This window comes from Triticum aestivum, chromosome 1D (assembly GCF_018294505.1).
Source record: "Triticum aestivum cultivar Chinese Spring chromosome 1D, IWGSC CS RefSeq v2.1, whole genome shotgun sequence".
Lineage (NCBI taxonomy): Eukaryota > Viridiplantae > Streptophyta > Magnoliopsida > Poales > Poaceae > Triticum > Triticum aestivum.
In genome coordinates, this window is record NC_057796.1 from 394,119,190 (window position 1) to 394,140,404 (window position 21,215).

Genomic DNA, 21,215 nt, shown 5'->3' on the forward strand with positions numbered 1-21,215 from the left:
TATACAGTGCACCTAATCTCAAACCATAGAAAATAGATCAAGCAACTACGGGCTAGAAGTTAAATAAACAAAATCTGATATGTAATCAGTAGTATTTCATCTACTCACTGCAATATTGGGGATATGCGCCTAATTGTAGATACAGAAGCCAGAAATCACCTCATATGAAGAAAAATCTCAACAACTAAATTTGTAACCAGATCGGTTGGGGGAAATGGTACTCACTTGGGCTTTCTCCCAGGTTGTGTTGGTGCTTCCAATCAAAGCTGGAACAAAAAAATCAAACAAAGGAGAGAGAGTTAGAGCATCTCTAGTGGATGGTGTAAATTTGGACGTGTATATCTCCATATACACGTCCATATACACCTTGCTAAAATATACACCTCTCAGTTTTTCAGTGGAACGTGTAAATTTGGACGTGTATATTCCAACGACTATATTTTCAAACGGCTATATTTCCAACGGCTATATTTTCAAACGGCTATATTTTCAACGGTCGTATTTCTAGTCTATATAATCCACCCCTACCATCTCTCTTCTAGCACTTCTATCTGTGACTTCTCTTCTCACCTAGATTTCTCTATCGTCTCTCACGCAACACAATGAACACATCCACTTTGGACATGAGTTCTTCGTCATCTTCATCTGGCGACGATGAACTCATACTTGCAGCACTCGCCGAGCGCGAGGAGGAAGAGAGGATGAACGCTCGACGCCATGGCGGTTCCAAGCATGGACGTCAAACAATCAATCGAGGCAGAGATGCCGGATTTGTTCTTCTGTGGGACGACTACTTCAAAGAAGTTCCTCGCTATCCCGAACATTTGTTTCGACGAAGGTTCGTAATTACTACACTTCTCTGCTTTAGCCCTTTTTTCATTTCCCTGTCTCATTTACTTTTTATGCACAGATTTAGGATGTCCCGTAATTTGTTCAAACGCATAGCCGATGGTATACTTGAGCATGATTATGATGGTTATTTTACTCAAAAAAGAAGTGCTTCTGGAGCTCTTGGGTTACATCCTCTGCAAAAGATGACCGCGGCAATGCGGATGCTAACATATGGAATAGCAGCTGATGGTGCTGATGAGTACATCCGGTCCGCTGAGGCTACTAATTTAGAGTCTTGCAAGAAATTTGTGATCAAAGTTTGTGAAGTTTTTGGGGAAAGGTACCTGAGATCTCCAAATGAAGAAGACATTGCTAGGTTACTTGCAATAGGGGAGGAAAGAGGATTTCCTGGTATGTTAGGGAGCATAGATTGCATGCACTGGGGTTGGAAAAATTGCCCCAAAAAATGGCATGGCATGTTTAAAGGCCATGTCAGCGAGCCCACTATGATCTTGGAAGCAGTTGCTTCACAAGATCTTTGGATTTGGCATGCTTATTTTGGTTTACCAGGGTCTCTGAATGATATAAATGTTCTTCAACGTTCTCCTGTTTTTACAAAGCTAGCTGAAGGCCAAACTCCTCCAGTGAATTATAGCATCAATGGCCATCAGTACACAATGGGGTATTATCTTGCAGATGGTATCTATCCATGGTGGGCAACATTTGTGAAGAGCATACCAGCTCCAGATACCAGAAAACATAAAACTTTTGCCAAGAGGCAAGAGGGGGCTAGGAAAGATGTGGAACGAGCCTTTGGAGTTCTTCAATCCCGTTTTGCCATTGTTCGTGGACCTGCTAAAGGATGGAAACGTAAAGAAATCGGTGATGTCATGAAAGCTTGTGTCATAATGCACAATATGATAGTTGAAGAGGAGCGACAAACTGGTCGGCAAAGCTGCACTTTTGAGGCAATGGGAGAAAGAGTCACGGTCTCTCGTACTCATGCGGAACAACTGAGCTCTTTTATTCAGATGACTCACCGGATTAGAAATCAAGGTGAACATGATCAGCTTAAACTTGATGTAATTGACCATGTGTGGCAAAAGTTTGGAAACGAGTGATGTCCTAGTTATAAGTCTGTAATCCATTTCTTTTCATCTAGTTTTAATTTATGCAATGAGTGATGTAATCCATGAATTTGTAGCTATCAATAAAATATTTATGCAATGAGTGATGTTATCAAATAGTTCATACAACAACTAGCGGAAAGCAGTAAATAGTTCATATAGCTCACATATCAAATAGCTCACATTACTCTAGGCCTCGAGCAAGGATCTCATTCTTCTTAGCTTCGTAGAACTGCTTTTGCACATCAGTCATACCACTAGAGTCGATCAGCATGACCCTCTCATCTAATTCAAACTGTCTCCATGCATCCTCCCTCTCGTTTCGTGCATCCTCCTTCTTTCTGAGTGCAATCTCCTCTTTTCGCAATTCAAATTGCTGTGCATAGCGAGCATTTCTTGCCGCTTCTTTGATCTCATCCTTCTCTTGCTTTGCTGCCCACACAGTTTCTAATGACAGCTTGCAAGCATTCTCATCAGCTTTACCTCTCTTGTCCTTCTTAACACCATCAGGTCTTTTCTCATGTTCAAGAGCATCAGTGTGTATCGAGGTTGCATCAGTGCGTACCAAGGATGCATCGGACGGATCATTGGTGGCTGTGCCTGGACTTCCATCAATGGTCTTCTTTTGTTTCTTAAGAGAAGTTTCAAGTTCTCTTGTCTGCCACTTTGGATACTTTTCAAACTCTATATAGCAATGCATCAATGTGAAAGGCCGTTTTTTTAACATCCATTTCCTTGAACAGAATGTGTGCATCGTTTGTCTGCACATACAAATATATTGTTAACAAATGCACAACACATATAGAATATTGCACATCACATATAGAAGTACAAGATAGGCAACCACATATACAAATGCACAACACATATAGAATATTGCACATCACATATAGAAGTAGATTATTGCGCATACCTTTTCTGCTATAGTCCTTCCACTTTCTTCCTTATTTAAAATCTGCTGAAGGCAACCACAAAATTTGGAGGTCTCTCTGTTAATCAATGTGTAACGGCAATTGATTGCATTAGGATTACGCTCCGGCCATGACGATTCCTTGTGTATGTTGTAGTACTCTGAAATTCTAGCCCAATAAGCATCTCGGTTTTGATCAGTCCCAACAATATCCAAACTTGTATTTGCCCATGCTGCTATGAGAACCTTGTCCTCATCACTAGACCAATTTTTTCCTTTGTTGGATTTTCCTTTCCCTATTATTGCAGAACGTTGCTGCGTTGATGGTGTTGCTTGATGCTGAGTTGATCGAGTTGCCTGCTCTCCAATTGGACTTTCTGGTTGTGTTTGCGTGTAACCAAAACCAAGGGTGTCCAAGAAGCTTTGGTCAGCATCCATCTGCAAGCAACCAATGCACAGCTATTTTAGACCACAATCTGGCATCAAATTGACAAGCAAAAAATTATTTTCTTCTCCTTCCAAAGAGCTATGCTTTGTGCATATGATCAATTTTACTATCCATTTACCCAAATTGCCTCTTAAATTGTGGACCTGGAAGCAGAGGCCAGCCCGGTCACCAGAGGCAGAGGATCCAGCAGAGGCCAGCCCGGTCACCAGAGGCCGCCGCCCCAGCAGACAGGCGCGCCCGGCCGCCGCCCCTGCATCTCCCCTCTCCCCCCACCGCCCAGCTCCCACTCGTCGCCCAGCCCCCCGTCCCCGCCCTCTATTCTCACCAGGGCGCGCGCCGGCACCGGCGCCGCCGCCAGATCGGGCTGCAGGGCGTGCGGCCGCCGCCCCTGCATCTCCCCACGGCGCCCCTCGTCCCGCCGCCCCAGCAGACAGGCGCGCCCGGCCGCCGCCCCTGCATCTCCCCCCTTCCCCCCACCGCTCCGCCGCCCAGCCCCCACTCGTCGCCCAGCCCCCCGTCCCCGCCCTCTATTCTCACCAGGGAGCGCGCCGGCACCGGCGCCGCCGCCAGATCGGGCTGCAGGGCGTGCGGTCGCCGCCCCTCTGCTCCCTCTCGCGAGAAAGGAAAAAATGGTTACCTTGGGCGGCGGCCGGAGAGGAGACGCGACGGCGACCTTGGGCGGCGGCCGGAGAGGGGCGACGACGACCTTGGGGAGGCGGCCGGAGAGGAACTGGAGCGGGAGCGGGAGGCTTTTTTCTCTTCTTTTCCCTTCTGTTCGCGAGCCCACGAGCGTGGTTCGGTCGTGTTTAGTCCCACGCCAGGTACGCTCATGGGAGCGACGTGTATAGGTACACGACCTGATACACGATCCACTGGGAAACATTTTTGATTTTGATCGTGTATATTTAGCATCCACCTCCATATACACCATCCACTAGAGATGCTCTTAGGGGCTGTTTGGTTGCCGGCCGCATCTTGCCACGCCAAAGGTGCGGCGCGCCACAGCTACCTAGACTGCCATTTGGTTTTCTACTAAGGTTAGGCTTGCCACAACCTGCAGTGTGTTTTGCAACAGATTTTCTGGCCAAAAGTGTGGCGCTGGTTTTGGCCGCCACACTCTGCGGCGCGCCACAAGTGTGGCTGGATAACTGCAAACCAGATCACCAAATCGCAAAAGCCAGCACCTGCTTTACTGCGAGGAGCTCGCCAGTGTCCAGATTCATCCCGAGGTAGACATGCCCGAACCCACCAGAGCCAATCATCTCACCCCTCCGACCACCATGCGACGGGACGGCGAAGGGCGCGGCGGCTCCCGTGGCGAATGGAGCGGGAGGAACGGCTGGGCGGCGAACGGCGCGGCGGCTCCCGCGGCGAACGGAGCGGAGGAACGGCGGGACGTGCGAACGGGGCGGCGGCTCCCGCGGCGAACGGAGCGGGAGAAACGGCGGGGCAGCGAACGGCGCGGGTGCTTCCGTGGCGAACGGCTGCGGGAGGAACAGCGGGGCAGCGAACGGCGCGGGTGCTTCCGTGGCGAACGGCTGCGGGAGGAACGGCGGGGCAGCGAACTGTGCGGCGGCTCCCGCGGTGAACAGCTGCGGGAGGAACGACGGGCCGGCGAACGGTGCGGGAGGATCGGCGTGCGGAGGCCCCCGCCCGTGCTGTGGCGTCCGTTGGGAGGAGGAGGAAGAGGGGGCGAGAGGTCGAGGTCGTGCGGTCGTGCGGGCAGCGGTTTATTTGAACGGCGGGGCTGATTAGCGATCGATGGAGTGCAGTGGCTTAATGCGTGGCTTGCAGCGTTAAACACAGAAGAATTATGAGCCATTAAATATTGATGATGAATGGATGTGGTTGTTTGGATCTGCCCCTCTCTTCCTTTTATAATGGTAGTAGATAGTAGATAAGGTTTTCATATTTTTATTGGAAACTTCGTTGCTGGAAAGGACGGAATAAAGTGTGCACACCAGCTAGTCATAGCCTATACTCATACGCACGAACAGAAGTTCACGACGTAATAGGCAACAATGAAATTATGTTTTGGATTTGTGAAATATGGCGAACCAGCGTATATAACAGACCGTAGGTTTTTCTTAATTGGTTGCCCTCGTCAAGACACCCAAGGGGAACAATATGAAGGCTATATTATGATGCAACTACATATCAGATAACAAAAGCAGTATTTACTTTACAACTGGCATATATATACAAGAACTTTCATGCATATATAATTGGAGGGATGTAGACCATAGTTACGAATTTATGTTTTAAAAAAGGAGGATGACCCCCGGCCTCTACATCTGGGAGATGCATGCGGCCATTTTTATTGATTATTCTTGAGGACCTTACAAAGTAGTACAACAATATGCCTGAACCCGCCATCTTGGCAACATATGCCGCTCCTCCTATCCAAATGATGAAGGGGTGCAAGCTGGGCCATATACCCAGATCTCTTACCTAGGCCTAACATCTAAAGCCGGAAGCCCCGACCGAGCCACATACCGGGTCCGGGGCACAATCCAGTCGGACGCACTCACATATGTCGTCGCCATCATCTTCCACTGGTCCATCTTCAGAGCAGATTGAGATACCATCCTTGGCAGGTTCCTCCGCCATCGACGCCACCATGACGCCAAACGACGACCACCATCTATGCCAGTCCATCTCCAAGCCGAAGGAGCGCTACCACAAGATGAAGACTGGCGGTAGAATAGATGAAACGTTGCACACATTGCCGCCGCCAAACACCTCACACGCACTGCAAAGCGCCCACCATGCTTTCGGGAACCCGAGGCGACGCCTTCAAGAAGGAACGCGACGAGGGTACGACGCCGTCGCCCACAAGGGGAACTAGAGCTTTCGCCCAAAAGAAGAGCACAGTGAAAGATCGGAGAGGACCTCGACAAGGCCTCCAAGAAGGGAACCGACGCCCAGCAAAGGCGCCGCCATTGTCGTGGCCTTTGCCGACGGCCAAGGGTTTCCCCCGGTCCCGCCCCCATCCCATCCACTCGGCCAAAGACCTGGCCAGAGGAGCGCACGCAGCCGGAGAAGGCGTTCGACTTCATCGATGCAGGCATCGGGTGACGGGGCACCCCGACCCACTGTAGTAGACGTCCACCGAGACCTCGCCGCCCGCGCGGCCAAAGTCGCGGACCACCAGCACCCACGGCCGTCGCCCGCAGAGGCAACGCCGTCCACACCACTCGAGGCCGCTGCCCCGGCATCCACACACCGCACACATCCCGTCGAAGCATGGATAAAGACCCACACCGCCACCACCAGGGAGCACCACATCGCGACCCAGGCCGGGCAGGACGAGGCAGGGCCACACCGGCCAGATCCGGGCGGATCCGGCGAGCCCTGGCCCACCAGCCGCCAGATCAGAGGAGCGCCCCGATCCAGGGCCGAGCCGGCCTGATCTGATGGGCAGAGCCGTCCCAGGAGGCCCCCGCACCGGATCGGGAGGGGACGACTAGACGTCAGCCGCCGCAGAGGGCCGGCAGGAAGCGGGCGGCGGCATCTGATGTGGGGGAGGGAGGGTCTCCAGAGGCCGAGGCGGGCGTGCGGGGAAGCCCCGCCGCCGCCTACCGCCGCGCGGGCAGGCCCGGCGACGGTTGCCGGCGGCGGCGGGGGAGGAGGAGGGGCGGCGGGAAACCGGCGGGTGACTAGGTTTTCGCCCCCGGGTCGCCCGAGAGCGGACGACGCGGGGGAGTGGTATGTGACCTCGAGAAAACAACATACCATATGCGGACACAATATGTATATCTCTCCCCCACCCCAATATGCGGGCACATTCTGAACTTCTCATAGATTAATGTGACAAATATGACATCCATCATAACAGTGAGATAATGTTCCGTTGTGAGGTTCAGATAGCACGAAAACAACGTACCATATCCAAATGAGCTCAAGATAGATGCCGAAATAAAGGGAATAGCTTCAGGTGCCGAGTTGATTAAAATATTAAGACCTATGCTTCATACATATCAATTGACCATGAGTGTGTGGAATTTCTGCTGATTCACAACCATCCGTAGTGGAAGGAAGAACCAAATGGCACTGATGTTTCATGGACCAGCCCCTGCAACACGAGAAATCGACATCAATGAGCATACAACGAATGGATCTGAAAACTCACAAAAATGAGAACTTGGAGGCAAACACAAATAGAAGAGAATAAGGAAACCAACTCTTCCGGTCCAATCGACCATGGGCGAGCCTCAAGTTGTTGAATCTGTACGACCTGACAAAAGAGGATGACATGGGAGGACTAACGAAACAAACAAATGACCTGACACAGGGACATGTATCACGGTGCCCTACAAACAGCAAAAAGTAAAGGTGTTCAGTTACATGCCATTATTTTCTCTTCCAACTTGTGTGGAAAACAGTGGAGAGACTATCAATTGTCATATTATTATTTTGCACTGATGTGCCTGAAGAAATTCACCTGTGGACTCGGCTTGCTTGTGACATTTTATCCAATAAAAACACAACTCATGCGAAAATCAGTAACTGGAACCTGCCAATTTTTTTCAAGAAAATCAATATGACCAAGCATGACACACACACACACACACACACATGCTCCATGCCTCCTATGCAGAATTATAAACAAAAGATTGATTACAAAGATCAGTAATTTGAAGTTCGTTAAGTATGATGCCGAAATCATGAGGCGTGAATGCTTCTGTGTTCTCCCTGAAATTTTCAGATACAAAGAAAAATTATGTTGGCGTACAACAAAGTTAGCCAAAATTGTAAGATATCGCTCCTCCTCCATCGACTTTTTCTATAACAAAACACCGAAATAAAAACCAAAATTAGGAGAAACAGAACCAGAACCGAACAGTGGGGTTAAGATCGTTGGTCCTGTCGATAGTCTCCTAAAGTTCTCCGTCTGAAGTCTGAACCCAATGTCCGCTGCAAACAAAACCACATAAATCACACTTCAGTTAGAGCCAAATGTCCGCAACAGTACTACTCTAGGAGAAACGCAGGAGTGAGAGGGGATATATGTCACCTTGTAGGCATGGGCATACTTCACGTTGGGTACCGGATGGAGAACCTGTCCGCGGCGTCAATGAAGTCCAACGTGACGAGGAATTTCATCCCCTCCCTGCGGACCTTGAGCCACTCATCACGCTTCACCATCTTCTACAAATACACGACGGAGGTAGGGGCATGATAGGTGGGAACCCGATGAATAAGTTCACGTCCAAGGGTGGCCCGATCTTCACGTCGTAGGATTGAATCGGGAGGGATAACTAGCTGCAAGCAGCCGGGATAACTAGCTTTATACCTGCCAAGGTTGGATGTAACCCGTACGTTGGGGGTGGCTGACCGAAGCTATAAGAACTCCAACCCGCTGTCCGAACAATCGCAGAACCACAAACCGGGACTAATCCACACAAAACGGCCGGAACCGTAGAGCACGAACTAGGGGGAACCAGAGGCTCCTTCTCGCGAATCCGAATGAACTCACAAGAGCAAATGTAGCAAGATCTCTCGGATATCTCTAGCAGTCTTGCTGCATAAGCTTGTAGCTGAATGGTTTGACAAAAGGTTCTCTAGAGGATGGGGGAGATGGGGTTTTATAGTAGGGACAACCCCCCTTAGCTAGGTGTGAAAATGGTTTCAAAGGTAAGCAGGTTTGCATGGCTTCCTTGGGTGAATAAGCAGTCAATTTTGAGAGTTGTTGCAGAGCTCCTCGGAAATTCACGAAGTCTTGACAGCCTGGACACCTTCCATGAGAATGACTAGAACTTTTGACTCACAACTCCAAATGATGTGAGGTTTTTTGCATTGGAAAGATAATTTGATGTAGCTTCTGTTGATGTACCCCTATGGCCCCGTCTCTCCATCATATGGGTGTGACACACCAAAACATCAGAGGTAAAAACTGACAGCATCAGCTTCACTTGAAACTTGTTTTCTCCAAACTTGTTCCTCTAAAGCGGTTGCTTCAAGAGCTCATAGGTTGTTGGATTGCTTCCATGTTATACCTAAGTTCAACCAACAACAATGGAGATGAAAGCATAGTTGTGTCATCAAGGTTACAAGGTAAACTTAAGTTAGCGTTCACTTGGTCACTTATTTGTTTGGCGCGACTTCTTGTGATTGGACCTATAATTGTTGGAGACTTGTCGATGGTTGTGGTGTCCTCATCATCCTCCCCCTCTTGAAGAGGAGTTGTCCTCGACTCTGATGGTCCAAAGTATGGAGAGAGGTCGGACACATTGAAAGTTGGACTAACACCATAATCCATCGGAAGGTCAATCTTGTAGGCATTGTCATTGATCTTCGCAAGAACTTTGAATGGACCATCTCCACGTGGCTGCAACTTGCATTTGCGTTGATCTGGGAAACGATCCTTCCGCAGGTGTACCCACACAAGATCACCTTCTTCAAACAACACCTTCTTTCTTCCCTTGTTTGCTCGTTTTGCATATTGTTCAGTCATCTTCTCAATATTTTCCTTGGTCTTCTCATGAATTTTCTTCACGAAGTCAGCACGCTTACTTGCATCAAGATTGGTTCGCTCCTGCAATGGTAAAGGCAAAAGATCTATGGGAGCAGCAGGTTTAAAACCATAAACAATTTCAAAAGGACAAAATTTAGTGGTCGAATGTACTGCCGTGTTGTATGCAAACTCCACGTGGGGGAGACATTCTTCCCACATCTTCAAATTTTTCTTTAAAACTGCTCTCAGCATCATGGATAGCGTGCGGTTGACAATTTCAGTTTGTCCATCCGTTTGTGGGTGGCATGTAGTTGAAAAGAGAAGCTTTGTCCCGAGCTTTGCCCACAACGTTTTGCAAAAATAGCTCAGAAACTTGGTGTCACGATCTGAAACAATAGTGCGTGGTACTCCATGTAGCCGCACAATTTCCTTGAAAAACAAATTAGCAATGTGTGAAGCATCATCGCTCTTATGACACGGGATAAAATGAGCCATCTTGCTAAACCTATCAACCACCACAAAAACTGAATCACTCCCCCTCTTAGTGTGTGGTAATCCAAGAACAAAATCCATAGAAATATCTTCCCAAGGTGTAATAGGAATTGATAAGGGCGTATAAAGTCCATGAGGGTTTAAACGTGACTTAGCTTTGCGGCAAATCTCACAACGTAGTACGTAGCGCTCAACATCACGCCTCATCCTTGGCCAAAAGAAATGGTCAATCAGCACACTCTCAGTTTTCTTTGCTCCAAAATGTCCCGTGAGACCACCGGCATGAGCCTCCTTCAAAAGCAACAAACGAACAAAGCATTCTGGGATGCACAATTTGTTAAAAACAAAAGTCCATCATGCAAGTGAAATTTTTCCCAACCTTTTCCCTCACTACACTTTGAGTGTGGTTCAGCAAAATATGGGTCATTCACATACAATTCTTTAATGCTTTGCAACCCAAGAATTTTAGTATCAAGTTGTGAGAGTAAAATATGGCGTCTAGACAAAGCATCGGCAACAACATTATCTTTTCCTTTCTTGTACTTGACAATATAGGGAAAAGATTCTATGAATTCACTCCATTTTGCATGTCTACGGTTCAGTTTTGGTTGACCCCTAAGGTGCTTTAAAGATTCATGGTCGGAATGTATCACAAATTCTTTAGGCCACAAATAATGTTGCCATGTTTCTAAAGATCTCACAAGTGCATATAATTCTTTGTCATAAACTGAATAATTTAGAGTTGGACCACTTAGCTTCTCACTAAAGTATGCAATAGGCCTACCTTCTTGCATTAGTACGCCTCCAATACCCACACCACTTGCATCACATTCAATCTCAAAAGTCTTACCAAAGTTGGGTAGTGCAAGCAATGGTGTAGATGTCAATTTTTCTTTCAGCTCTTGGAAGGCCTTCTCTTGTGCATTTGCCCACTTGAAGGGAACATCTTTCTTGGTTAGCTCATTCATTGGGGCAGCAATGGTGCTGAAGTCCTTCACAAACCGACGGTAGAAACCAGCAAGGCCAAGAAAGCTTCGTACTTGGCTTACATTTTGTGGGGGCATCCACTCACGGATGGCCTTGACCTTCTCCTCATCTACCTCCACACCTTGTCCTGAAACAACAAAGCCAAGAAACACAACTTTTTCTATGCAAAATGTGCACTTTTCCTTGTTAGCATATAATTTCTCCTCTCTTAGGACAGCAAGCACACACCGGATGTGTTCAACATGTTCATCCAAAGTTTTGCTATAAACCAGGATGTCATCAAAGTAAACAACCACAAACTTGCCAATGAACATTCTAAGCACATGATTCATTAATCTCATGAAGGTACTAGGTGCATTTGTCAATCCAAATGGCATAACTAACCACTCATACAAACCAGATTTTGTTTCGAAAACAGTTTTCCATTCATCACCCTCTCTCATTCTTATTTGGTGGTAGCCACTTCGCATGTCAATTTTAGAAAAGATGGTGGCACCACTAAGTTCATCAAGCATATCATCAAGCCTAGGTATTGGGTGCCTATACCTCACGGTGATGTTGTTAATAGGCCTACAATCACAACACATTCGGGAAGATCCATCTTTCTTTGGTACTAAAAGAACAGGTACATCACAAGGAGAGAGACTTTCCCTTACATAACCTTTGTTTAGTAGGCCTTCAACTTGTCGCTGAACCTCCTTGGTTTCCTCCGGGTTTGTGCGGTATGGTGGTCGGTTCGGCAATGGGGCTCCTGGAACCAAATCAATTTGGTGTTTAATGCCTCTTTGTGGTGGCAGCCCTGATGGTATGTCCTCGGGGAACACATCTTCATACCCCTGCAAAATTTCAACAACAACACTAGGAGTGGTGGAGGTTAATTCATTAGTAGAAAGAAAATTGTCCTTGTACAAAAGTACAAAGAACACGGAATTGGGTTCTCTCAACTCTCTCATGTCCCTTTTCCTAGCCATCATAACTAATCCCTATTTTTCCCATGTCTTGGTTAATTTAAGCTATGGGGTTTTATTTGGCTTTGGATTCTCTCGCTCACTATGTTGGTGGATGTCACTCAAGTGTTTCTCGCTCACTCTCTCTTTCTTTTTCAGATCATCCATCAATATTTCTTCGGGTGTCAAAGGGAGCAAAGATATGCGCTCCCCCTCGTATTGGAATGAGAGACGATTAGTACGGCCGCTGATTTGCACACCATGATCATACAACCAAGGTCTTCCCAACAGCAATTGGGATGCTTGCATTGGTACCACGTCACATTCCACTTGATCTCGGTACTTCCCAATGAAAAACTGAACGGTGACAATGTTGCTTAGTCGAAGTGTACCACAATCATTGAGCCATTGCATCTTATATGGACTTGGGCGCCTTCTTTGTTTCAGTCCCAACTTCTCTACCAAATCTGAACTTGCAATGTTATTACAACTGCCATTGTCAACAATAATTCTGCAAACCTTGTCCTTGATGGTGCCACGGGTGTGAACAATATTATGTCGCTGCCCTTTCTCTTCTCTAGCTGCATTAACACTAAGCACACGACGAGAAACAAAGCAATCTCCCATGTCGGCCTGAATATCACAACCACTCTTCTCGCCCTCTTCATCCTCATGATCACCCGATGCTCCATTATCTTCATGCTCACTCTCAGATTCCCATTCACCTTGTTCATTCACAAAGAGAACTCTCTTGTTTCGACATTCAGAAGAAATGTGACCATGCCCTTTGCACTTCCAACACTCAATATCTCGGCTTCGAGATGATGGTACAGCCGTGGGGTTAGAGGTACTTCCAGCAGCAGAAGGAGCACGCTTGTCCACATTCCTTGGGGCTGGTGATGATGCCGATGAAGCCGATGTTCGCCGGGTGGCAGTAGGGTGTGAATTATGCTGAAATTGAGAACCACCATGAGAGGAACTTGGCTGCAACCTTTGCCATGGTGTGGTGGTGCGGTTATGAGATATCCGTCCATGACCACTCCGCTGCACCTTCCTCTCCGTGCGCTTTGCTTGCTCCAAAATATCTTGTAGAGTGTTATAGGGAAACATCTCCACAAAATCAGAAATTTCATTGTTGAGACCATGCAAAAATCTTGCCATCTTTGACTCCTCATCTTCATGAATTCGAGCACGAACCAACAAGAAATTCCATCTCTTTATAGTACTCATCCACCATGCGCGTACCTTGGCTGAGACGCTGCAATCTGTTTCGGAGATCTCTTTGATATTGTGAAGGAACAAACCTTCGCCTCATGGCTTGTTTCATCTCTTCCCAAGTGTCAATGTGATCACGGCCTAGCAGCAGTTGATTTTCTTGTAGTTGATTCCACCAAGTGAGTGCATAACCAGAAAACTCAACACAGGCAAGGTTTACTCTCTTCGGATCAGCAAGGTTATGGATACGAAAAATCTGATCACACTGCTCTTCCCAATCAAAATATGCCTCAGGGTCTTCCTTTCCTGTGAACTTGGGGATATGCAACTTGATTCTTGCTATGTCATCTCGACCATCTCGATCACGACGTTCTGCACGACACCCATCTTCAGCAGCACGACGGTATGGGACACCATCATAATCATCTCCATGACCACGAGCAACACGCTCATGAGGGTCATAGTAGTGCCCACGAGGACCATGCCCTCACCCTCGAAGTTGTCCTCCTCGCTGCCCTCCATGAGCAGCAACACCACGCCCACGAGCAGCAGCCACATGTCCACCATGGCTGTTGTTATCATCCTCCAAGTCACCACCACAGTAGCATGCACGGAATTCTCATCCCCAACTTCCTCAAGTGGGTCAATAGGGTGTTGTCGGTGTCGAACCCTATCGCCACCTGCTGGAGGTCGCTCGTGAAACATCCTTCCAAGGTCTCGAACCATGTTCCGTAATTCCTGAAATTCAGCACGTGTGACCGGGGCATCTTCTTCCCCATGGTTTTCTCCATGAACACTCGATCTAGATCCTCATGTTAGTAAGGCCAAAAGTGGAATAGGATAATTTTGTGGAATCACACAACCTCACCTCTTACTCACCAAAGTTCTTATGAGTTCACATCAGATTGTGCTTCTCTCGGATGTGTTAAAGCGATCGAAAGACAGGGATCAAAGAACTAGCTTCAGTTTTTGGTGGAGCTCGGTGGGGTAAACAAAAAGGGGCTTGTGCTGAAATCAAGTTGATGCAAACCAAGAAAATAAGGGGATAGATCTACTGCACTTTTGCACCAAGATTGAACAACACACACAAGCTTCTGAAATTTTTCTACCAAGCTGAAACTTTTGGATCTTAAACAACACTTTCTTTTTCTCTCTTGACTTTTTTTTGCCACTTTTTTTTTCTCTTTGAATTTTTTTGCCACTCTTTTTTTTCCTCTCTTTTTCCAAAGCACAACAACCAAATCTGAAAGCAACTACAAAGATGAACTTGGTGCAGATCTAAAAGATGAAGAACATGCAAGGTATGCAACAACAAGATCTCAGCACCAACAAGGCTTGGATTTATTTTTGGTGGGGCTTTGGACTTTTAGGACAGAAAATATAGCATGAAAAACACTCGATCTAAAGGGATGATAGCAAGATAAACTCGAATAACAGATCCTACCGTGTCAACGAAGGCTCTGATGCCAGATGATAGGTGGGAACCCAATGAACGAGTTCACACCCGAGGGTGGCCCGATCTTCACGTCGTAGGATCGAATCGGGAGGGATAACTAGCTGCAAGCAGCCGGGATAACTAGCTTTATAACTACCAAGGTTGGATGTAACCCATACATTGGGGATGGCTGACTGAAGTTACAAGAACTCCAACCCGCTGTTCGAACAATCGCAGAACCACAAATCGGGACTAATCCACACAAAACGGCCGGAACCATAGAGCACGAACTAGGGGGAACCAGAGGCTCCTTCTCGCGAATCCGAATGAACTCACAAGAGCAAATGTAGCAAGATCTCTCGGATCTCTCTAGCAGTCTTGCTGCATAAGCTTGTAGTTGAATGGTTTGACAAAAGGTTCTCTAGAGGATGGGGGAGATGGGGTTTTATAGCAGGGACAACCCCCCTTAGCTAGGTGTGAAAATGGTTTCAAAAGTAAGCAGATTTGCATGGCTTCCTTGGGTGAGTAAGAAGTCAACTTTGGGAGTTGTTGCAGAGCTCCTCGGAAATTCGCGAAGTCTTGACAGCCTGGACACCTTCCACGAGAATGACTAGAACTTTTGACTCACAACTCCAAATGATGTGAGGTTTTTTGCATTGGAAAGATAATTTGATGTAGCTTCTGCTGATGTACCCCTATGGCTCCGTCTCTCCATCATATGGGTGTGACACACCAAAACATCAGAGGTAAAAACTGACAGCATCAGCTTCACTTGAAACTTGTTTTCTCCAAACTTGTTCCTCCAAAGCGGTTGCTTTAAGAGCTCATAGGTTGTTGGATTGCTTCCATGTTATACCTAAGTTCAACCAACAACAATGGAGATGAAAGCATAGTTGTGTCATCAAGGTTACAAGGTAAACTTATGTTAGCGTTCACCTGGTCACTTATTTGTTTGGCGTGACTTCTTGTGATTGGACCTATAATTGTTGGAGACTTGTCGATGGTTGTGGTGTCCTCATCAGGGAAGGAGTTGACTGACACCGCGATGATGGCTGCGAAGGTCATCAGAGGGAGGGATGTGTGGGGGAGGGGCAGAATTGAGGCGTCAGCGGTAGAGAAAACCAGGGACGGCCGGACCAGAGGGCCTAGCCGCCGACATGGAGCACACAAGGAAGAAGCGACACGAAGATTGCGTGCGTATTAGGTTTCGGGTGAGGGCAGATGATACGGGAACGACAACGACGAGGCCGGAGACGATGAACGCCTGTGCGATCTGGAGAGACGGCTGCAGCCACCCCGACGGCGACGGCGGCGATCCGGACGGCGGCGATCCGAGGCGAGGAGACGTTGGCGGCGATTCCGACGGCGACGGCGGCGATCCGGATGACGGCGAGGGCAGCGATCCGGGGCGGTGACGGCGGCGATCCGGAGAGGGGTGGCGGCGATCTGGAGGACGCTGAGCTGGTCGACAAGCTCCCGTGTGGCGGCGGCGCAGGAACCCTAGCACGTGCGAGGGTACCAAGGAGAGGATGCTTGCGCGAGGAGAGGGAGGGGAGTGGTTATCGTGGAGCAGGGGGGAGTGCTGGGACGTGGGAGGTGGTCGGAAGGACGAAAACAAACCATGGTAAGTAGGAAGAAAATAAACTCGGAACAGCGACTACCAATTGAGACATTAGGAGTAATTAATTGGACGCCAATAGCTGGGCTGTCGTTAGCTGGGAGCGATCCTCCAAACGAACGAAATTGTTTGCTGGAGAAGCAAACAACCAGAAAACGAGAAGGAACTTTATAATTTGAGAAAATACAATGCTCTAATTGTTTTTTGTTGTGCTACCTTGTAAAACTGCCCTCCTCTAGATAAAAAGTTTTATCTCAAAAAAAACTGTCATGCCATTAAAATAAAAATGCCATCCTCTCAAACATTAAAAAATGTCATCCTATTTGTAAAAAAAGAAAATGCCGTCCTCTCAATAATAAAAATGCCAAATCCTCTCAAACATTAAAAAATGTTATCCTATCTATAATAAAAAATGCTATCTTCTCAATAAAAAAATGTCATCCTATTGTTAATAAAAATGCCATCCTACTGTTAATAAAACTGCCATGTCATTAAAAAATAAAAATACCATCTCTCAAATAATAAAACTGCCATGTCATTAAAAATAAAAATACCATCTCTCAAATAATAAAAATGCCATCTTCTCAATAATAAAAATCCCATCCTATTATTAATAAAAATACCATACTATAGGTAATAAAAATGCCATGCGCTTGGTACTAAAAATGCCATGCCATGAGAAATAAAAATGCCATCTCTCAAAAATATAAATGTGATCTCTCAATAATAAAAATGCCATCTGATCAATAATAAGAATTCCACACTCTCAAACATTAAAAAAATGTCATCCTGTCTATAATAAAAAATGCCATTCTCTCCGTAATAAAATGCCATCCTATAGTTAATAAAACTTCCATGTCATTAAAAATAAAAATGCCATCTCTCAAATAATAAAAATGCCATCTTCTCTATAACAAAAATTCCATCCTATTATTGATAAAAATACCATCCTATTGGTAATAAAAATGCCATGCACGTGGTAATAAAAATGCCATGCCATGAGAAATAAAAATGACATTTCTCAAAAATATAAATGCAATCTCTTAATAATAAAAATGCCATGCCATCTTCTCAATAAAAAAATCCATCCTATTATTAATAAAAATACCATCCTATTGGTAATAAAAATGACATGTGCTTGGTAATAAAAGTGCCATGCCATGAGAAATAAAAATGCCATCTCTCAAATATATGAATGCAATCTCTCAATAATAAAAGTGCATATTTTGAATAACAAAAAATGTTATCCTCTTAAAAAATGCCATGCTTAAAACATAAAACTGCCATGTGAGAAAATGAAAAAAAAAATAGAATTTTTGGATGAACTAAAAAAAATTAACTTCAAAAAATATATGTAGCATTTCAAGCACATAATGTTTAGATATGGCCTCTCAGCCTAGTGGCGATGTGCTCTTGTGCATGGTCGTGGGTTCCACCTCCCCCCCCCTACCTCGTGACCTTTGTGTGCATTTTTTTGACGAAAAAAACCGACACGTCCGCCGGGAATCAGCGTACAGCGAATGACTGGATATGATCTACTCCCTCCGCCCGGAAAAACTTGCCCCAAGCTTGTTCTTCGAATGGATGTATCTAGCACATTGAGGGACAAGATTTTTCGGTCGGAGGGAGTACGTGGCAATGGACTTGTGCCAAGATCTGTGCACGTGCAATGTACAGAGATGAGGGCGTTTACTGGCTCTTGCCTCCTGGCTACGTCATCTACCATTTCCATATTAATTTGATGACATGGTATCAGTAAATTGAATGACACTTAATAGTAACATGCAAATAAGCATAATACTGAAACGCTCATCATAAACTCGTCACATGTCTCATACAAATATGTTTCTCTCAATGGAGTTAAAGATGCGGATGCATCCACCTTTTGCTACAAAGGGATGAACGTGGGCTGCTTAGTATGGAATCTGAACAAACATCAAAATCCCCAAACCCAAACATCTCCAGATCCGCAAAATCCGAGTCCCACCATCACCCATCACGCATTGTTAACAGATAGGTTTGTAGCTGTGTAACGTGACATATGTGTCACGGTTGTGTATGCGTGCACATTGTGTAATCTAGGTACGTGGTTAGGGTAGATATGATCTCATCTCATGTATAGTCTGGAGTATGGGTCAAGACTACCAACTACCCGCCGATCCTTGTAAACTTGTTGAGCTATATAACATGCACGCGTCCCTGCAGGATTGCATACGCTTCCGCAATCGTAGCTTTTACATGGTATCAGAGCCATCCTCGAGCACATCCATGGCGTCTTCAAGTTCCTTCCCATCCTCACCATTCGCACACGCCGCCACCGAGAAGCTCACGAAGTGCATCCAGGCTCTATGGCGGGCGACGGTGCTCTCGGCCATCCGAGGAGCACAGATGGCCAAGTACCTCGACGTCGAGCAACCGCTACCGCCCATGCATATTGATGTGGCCTCATCTGATGGCAAGAGGACGGCGAAAGCGCCGAACCCTGATTTCCAAACCTGGTATGCTCAAGACCAACAAGTCTTCTCCTATCTCCTGACGATACTTCCTCGTGAGATAGCCATCCAGGTTGCTTCATGCCACACCTCTGCTGAGCTCTGGAACACGGTGGAAGGGATGCTTGCATCTCACACCTGTTCCCAGACCACCAACGTCCAGATCGCCCTTGCCAACTTGCAGAAGGGCAACTCCTCCATCATCGACTACGTCGGGAAGATCAAGTCTCTCTGCGACGAACTGATCACTGGAGGGAAGAGGGTGGACGACGACGACATCGTCACCCACATCTTGGCCGGGCTAGATGAAGACTTCGACTAGGTGGTGTCCGCTATGTGTTCCCGGGTGGAGCCAGTGACCGTGGCCGAGCTGTTCTCACAGCTACTGAGCTTCAAAATGAGGCTCAATCTTCGGGGTGGAGGGTCCCAATCCTCTTCCAACGCCGCTACCCGAGGCCGTAGAAACGGCGCTGGCGGTGGTGATCGCGGTCGCCGCCAAGGCGGCAATGGTGGTGACCGCGGCGGGCGCGGCGGCGGCTACTCCAAACCTGGAGGACGCGGCGGCGGACATGGCGGCAACAACGGCGGCGGAGGCAACTACAACAACAATCATGCCTCTGCCCCTAGGGTCCAGTGCCAGATCTGTGGCAAGATGGGCCATCCAGCTTGGAAGTGCTGGAAGCGCTATGATGAGTCCTACCAAGGCATGGAGGAGAGGTCGGCCAACCTCGCTGCACCTCAGTACGGGGTGGACACGAACTGGTACCTGGACAGTGGTGCCACCGATCACATCACAGGAGATTTGGAAAAGCTGACCGTGCGTGATCACTACACTAGAAATGAGCAGATTCATACTGCCAGTGGATCAGGTATGGTTATCAAACATATTGGTCATTCAGCTATTCATACTCCTGATCGAGATCTCCTCCTAAATAATATTCTTCATGTACCTCAAGCCAACAAAAGTCTAATCTCTGCTAGCCGCCTTGCTGTTGACAATGATTCCTTTGTTGAAATTCATCCCTACTCTTTTCTTGTCATGGAACGGGGAATGAAGAAGGTGCTCCTTCGAGGCAGGGGTAGAAGAGGACTCTACCCAGTTAGGCACACGGGATCCGACGCCAAGAAGCACATGCTCAGTGCCACCAAGCTATCTTCGGATAGGTGGCACCGGCGTTTAGGCCACCCATCTCCTCTTATTGTTAGCAAAGTCATTAGCAAGAATAATCTCCCGTGTGCAAATTCTTTCAGTAAAGATTCTGTATGTGACGCCTGTCAAAAAGGCAAAAGTCACCAGTTGCCTTATCCTAAGTCAATAAGTGAATCAAAATTTCCTTTAGAGCTTGTGTTTTCTGATGTTTGGGGTCTTGCTGTTGAAACAGTAGGAAGGAAGAAATATTATGTGAGTTTCATTGACGATTTCAGTAAATTCACTTGGATATACTTGATCAAACACAAGTCTGAAGTCTGTCAAAAGTTTCATGACTTTCAACATCTAGTAGAGCGTCAATTTGATCGTAAGATTCTTGCTTTACAAACGGACTGGGGAGGGGAGTATGAAAAGTTGAACTCCTTCTTCACCAAGATAGGCATATCTCACCACGTCTCGTGCCCTCATGCTCACCAATAGAACGGGTCAGCTGAGAGAAAAAATCGACATACTGTCGAAGTGGTTCTGTCTCTTCTTGCTCAAGCCTCTATGCCCTTAAAATTTTGGGATGAGGCCTTCATTGCCGCAACCTATTTGATAAACCGAATTCCTAGCAAAGTCCTCAAGTTTGAGACACCCTTTGAAAAACAATTCTATGAAAAACCCAACTGTTCCATTCTTCGGATCTTTGGGTGTGCCTGCTGGCCGAATCTTCGACCCTACAATGACCACAAGCTTCAATTCTGTTCTAAGCAATGTGCTTTCCTTGGGTATAGCAATCTCCACAAAGGGTTTAAATGTCTTGACATATCCACTGGGCGTGTTTATATCTCCAGAGATGTAATCTTTGATGAAAATATCTTTCCTTTTGCAAGTCTCCATCCAAACGCCGGCACTTGTCTTCGTGCTGAAATTTTATTACTTCCTCCAGAGTTATTAAATCCGTCTGATCATGGGGGTGAATGTTATGCTGATGATCATGTGTTTAATAACCCTAATCCTGCCACTAATGGAGACTGTGCTGATGAAAACAGTGCTCCAAACCATGATTTTATGCAGCGATGTACAGGCGCCAGACACGAGGTTGATTCGGCTGGCAGTGTTGA

The 21,215-nt window shown here is 46.8% G+C and overlaps 1 protein-coding gene and 2 pseudogenes across 1 annotated transcript; 1 reads left to right on the forward strand and 2 right to left on the reverse strand.

Annotated features, from left to right (window-relative positions):
* Positions 1 to 793: 793 nt before the first annotated feature.
* Positions 794 to 1,952, forward strand: LOC123159591 (uncharacterized). Its single transcript, XM_044577411.1, has 2 exons — positions 794 to 838; positions 911 to 1,952. Exon 2 carries the CDS (start codon positions 918 to 920, stop codon positions 1,950 to 1,952), a length of 1,035 nt encoding a protein of 344 aa, XP_044433346.1. The 5' UTR covers positions 794 to 838; positions 911 to 917.
* Positions 1,953 to 2,142: 190 nt separating this feature from the next.
* On the reverse strand, positions 2,143 to 3,710 carry LOC123159602 (glutathione S-transferase T3-like; annotated as a pseudogene).
* A 4,108-nt stretch (positions 3,711 to 7,818) lies between these two features.
* Positions 7,819 to 13,981, reverse strand: LOC123159609 (uncharacterized; annotated as a pseudogene).
* Positions 13,982 to 21,215: the final 7,234 nt, after the last annotated feature.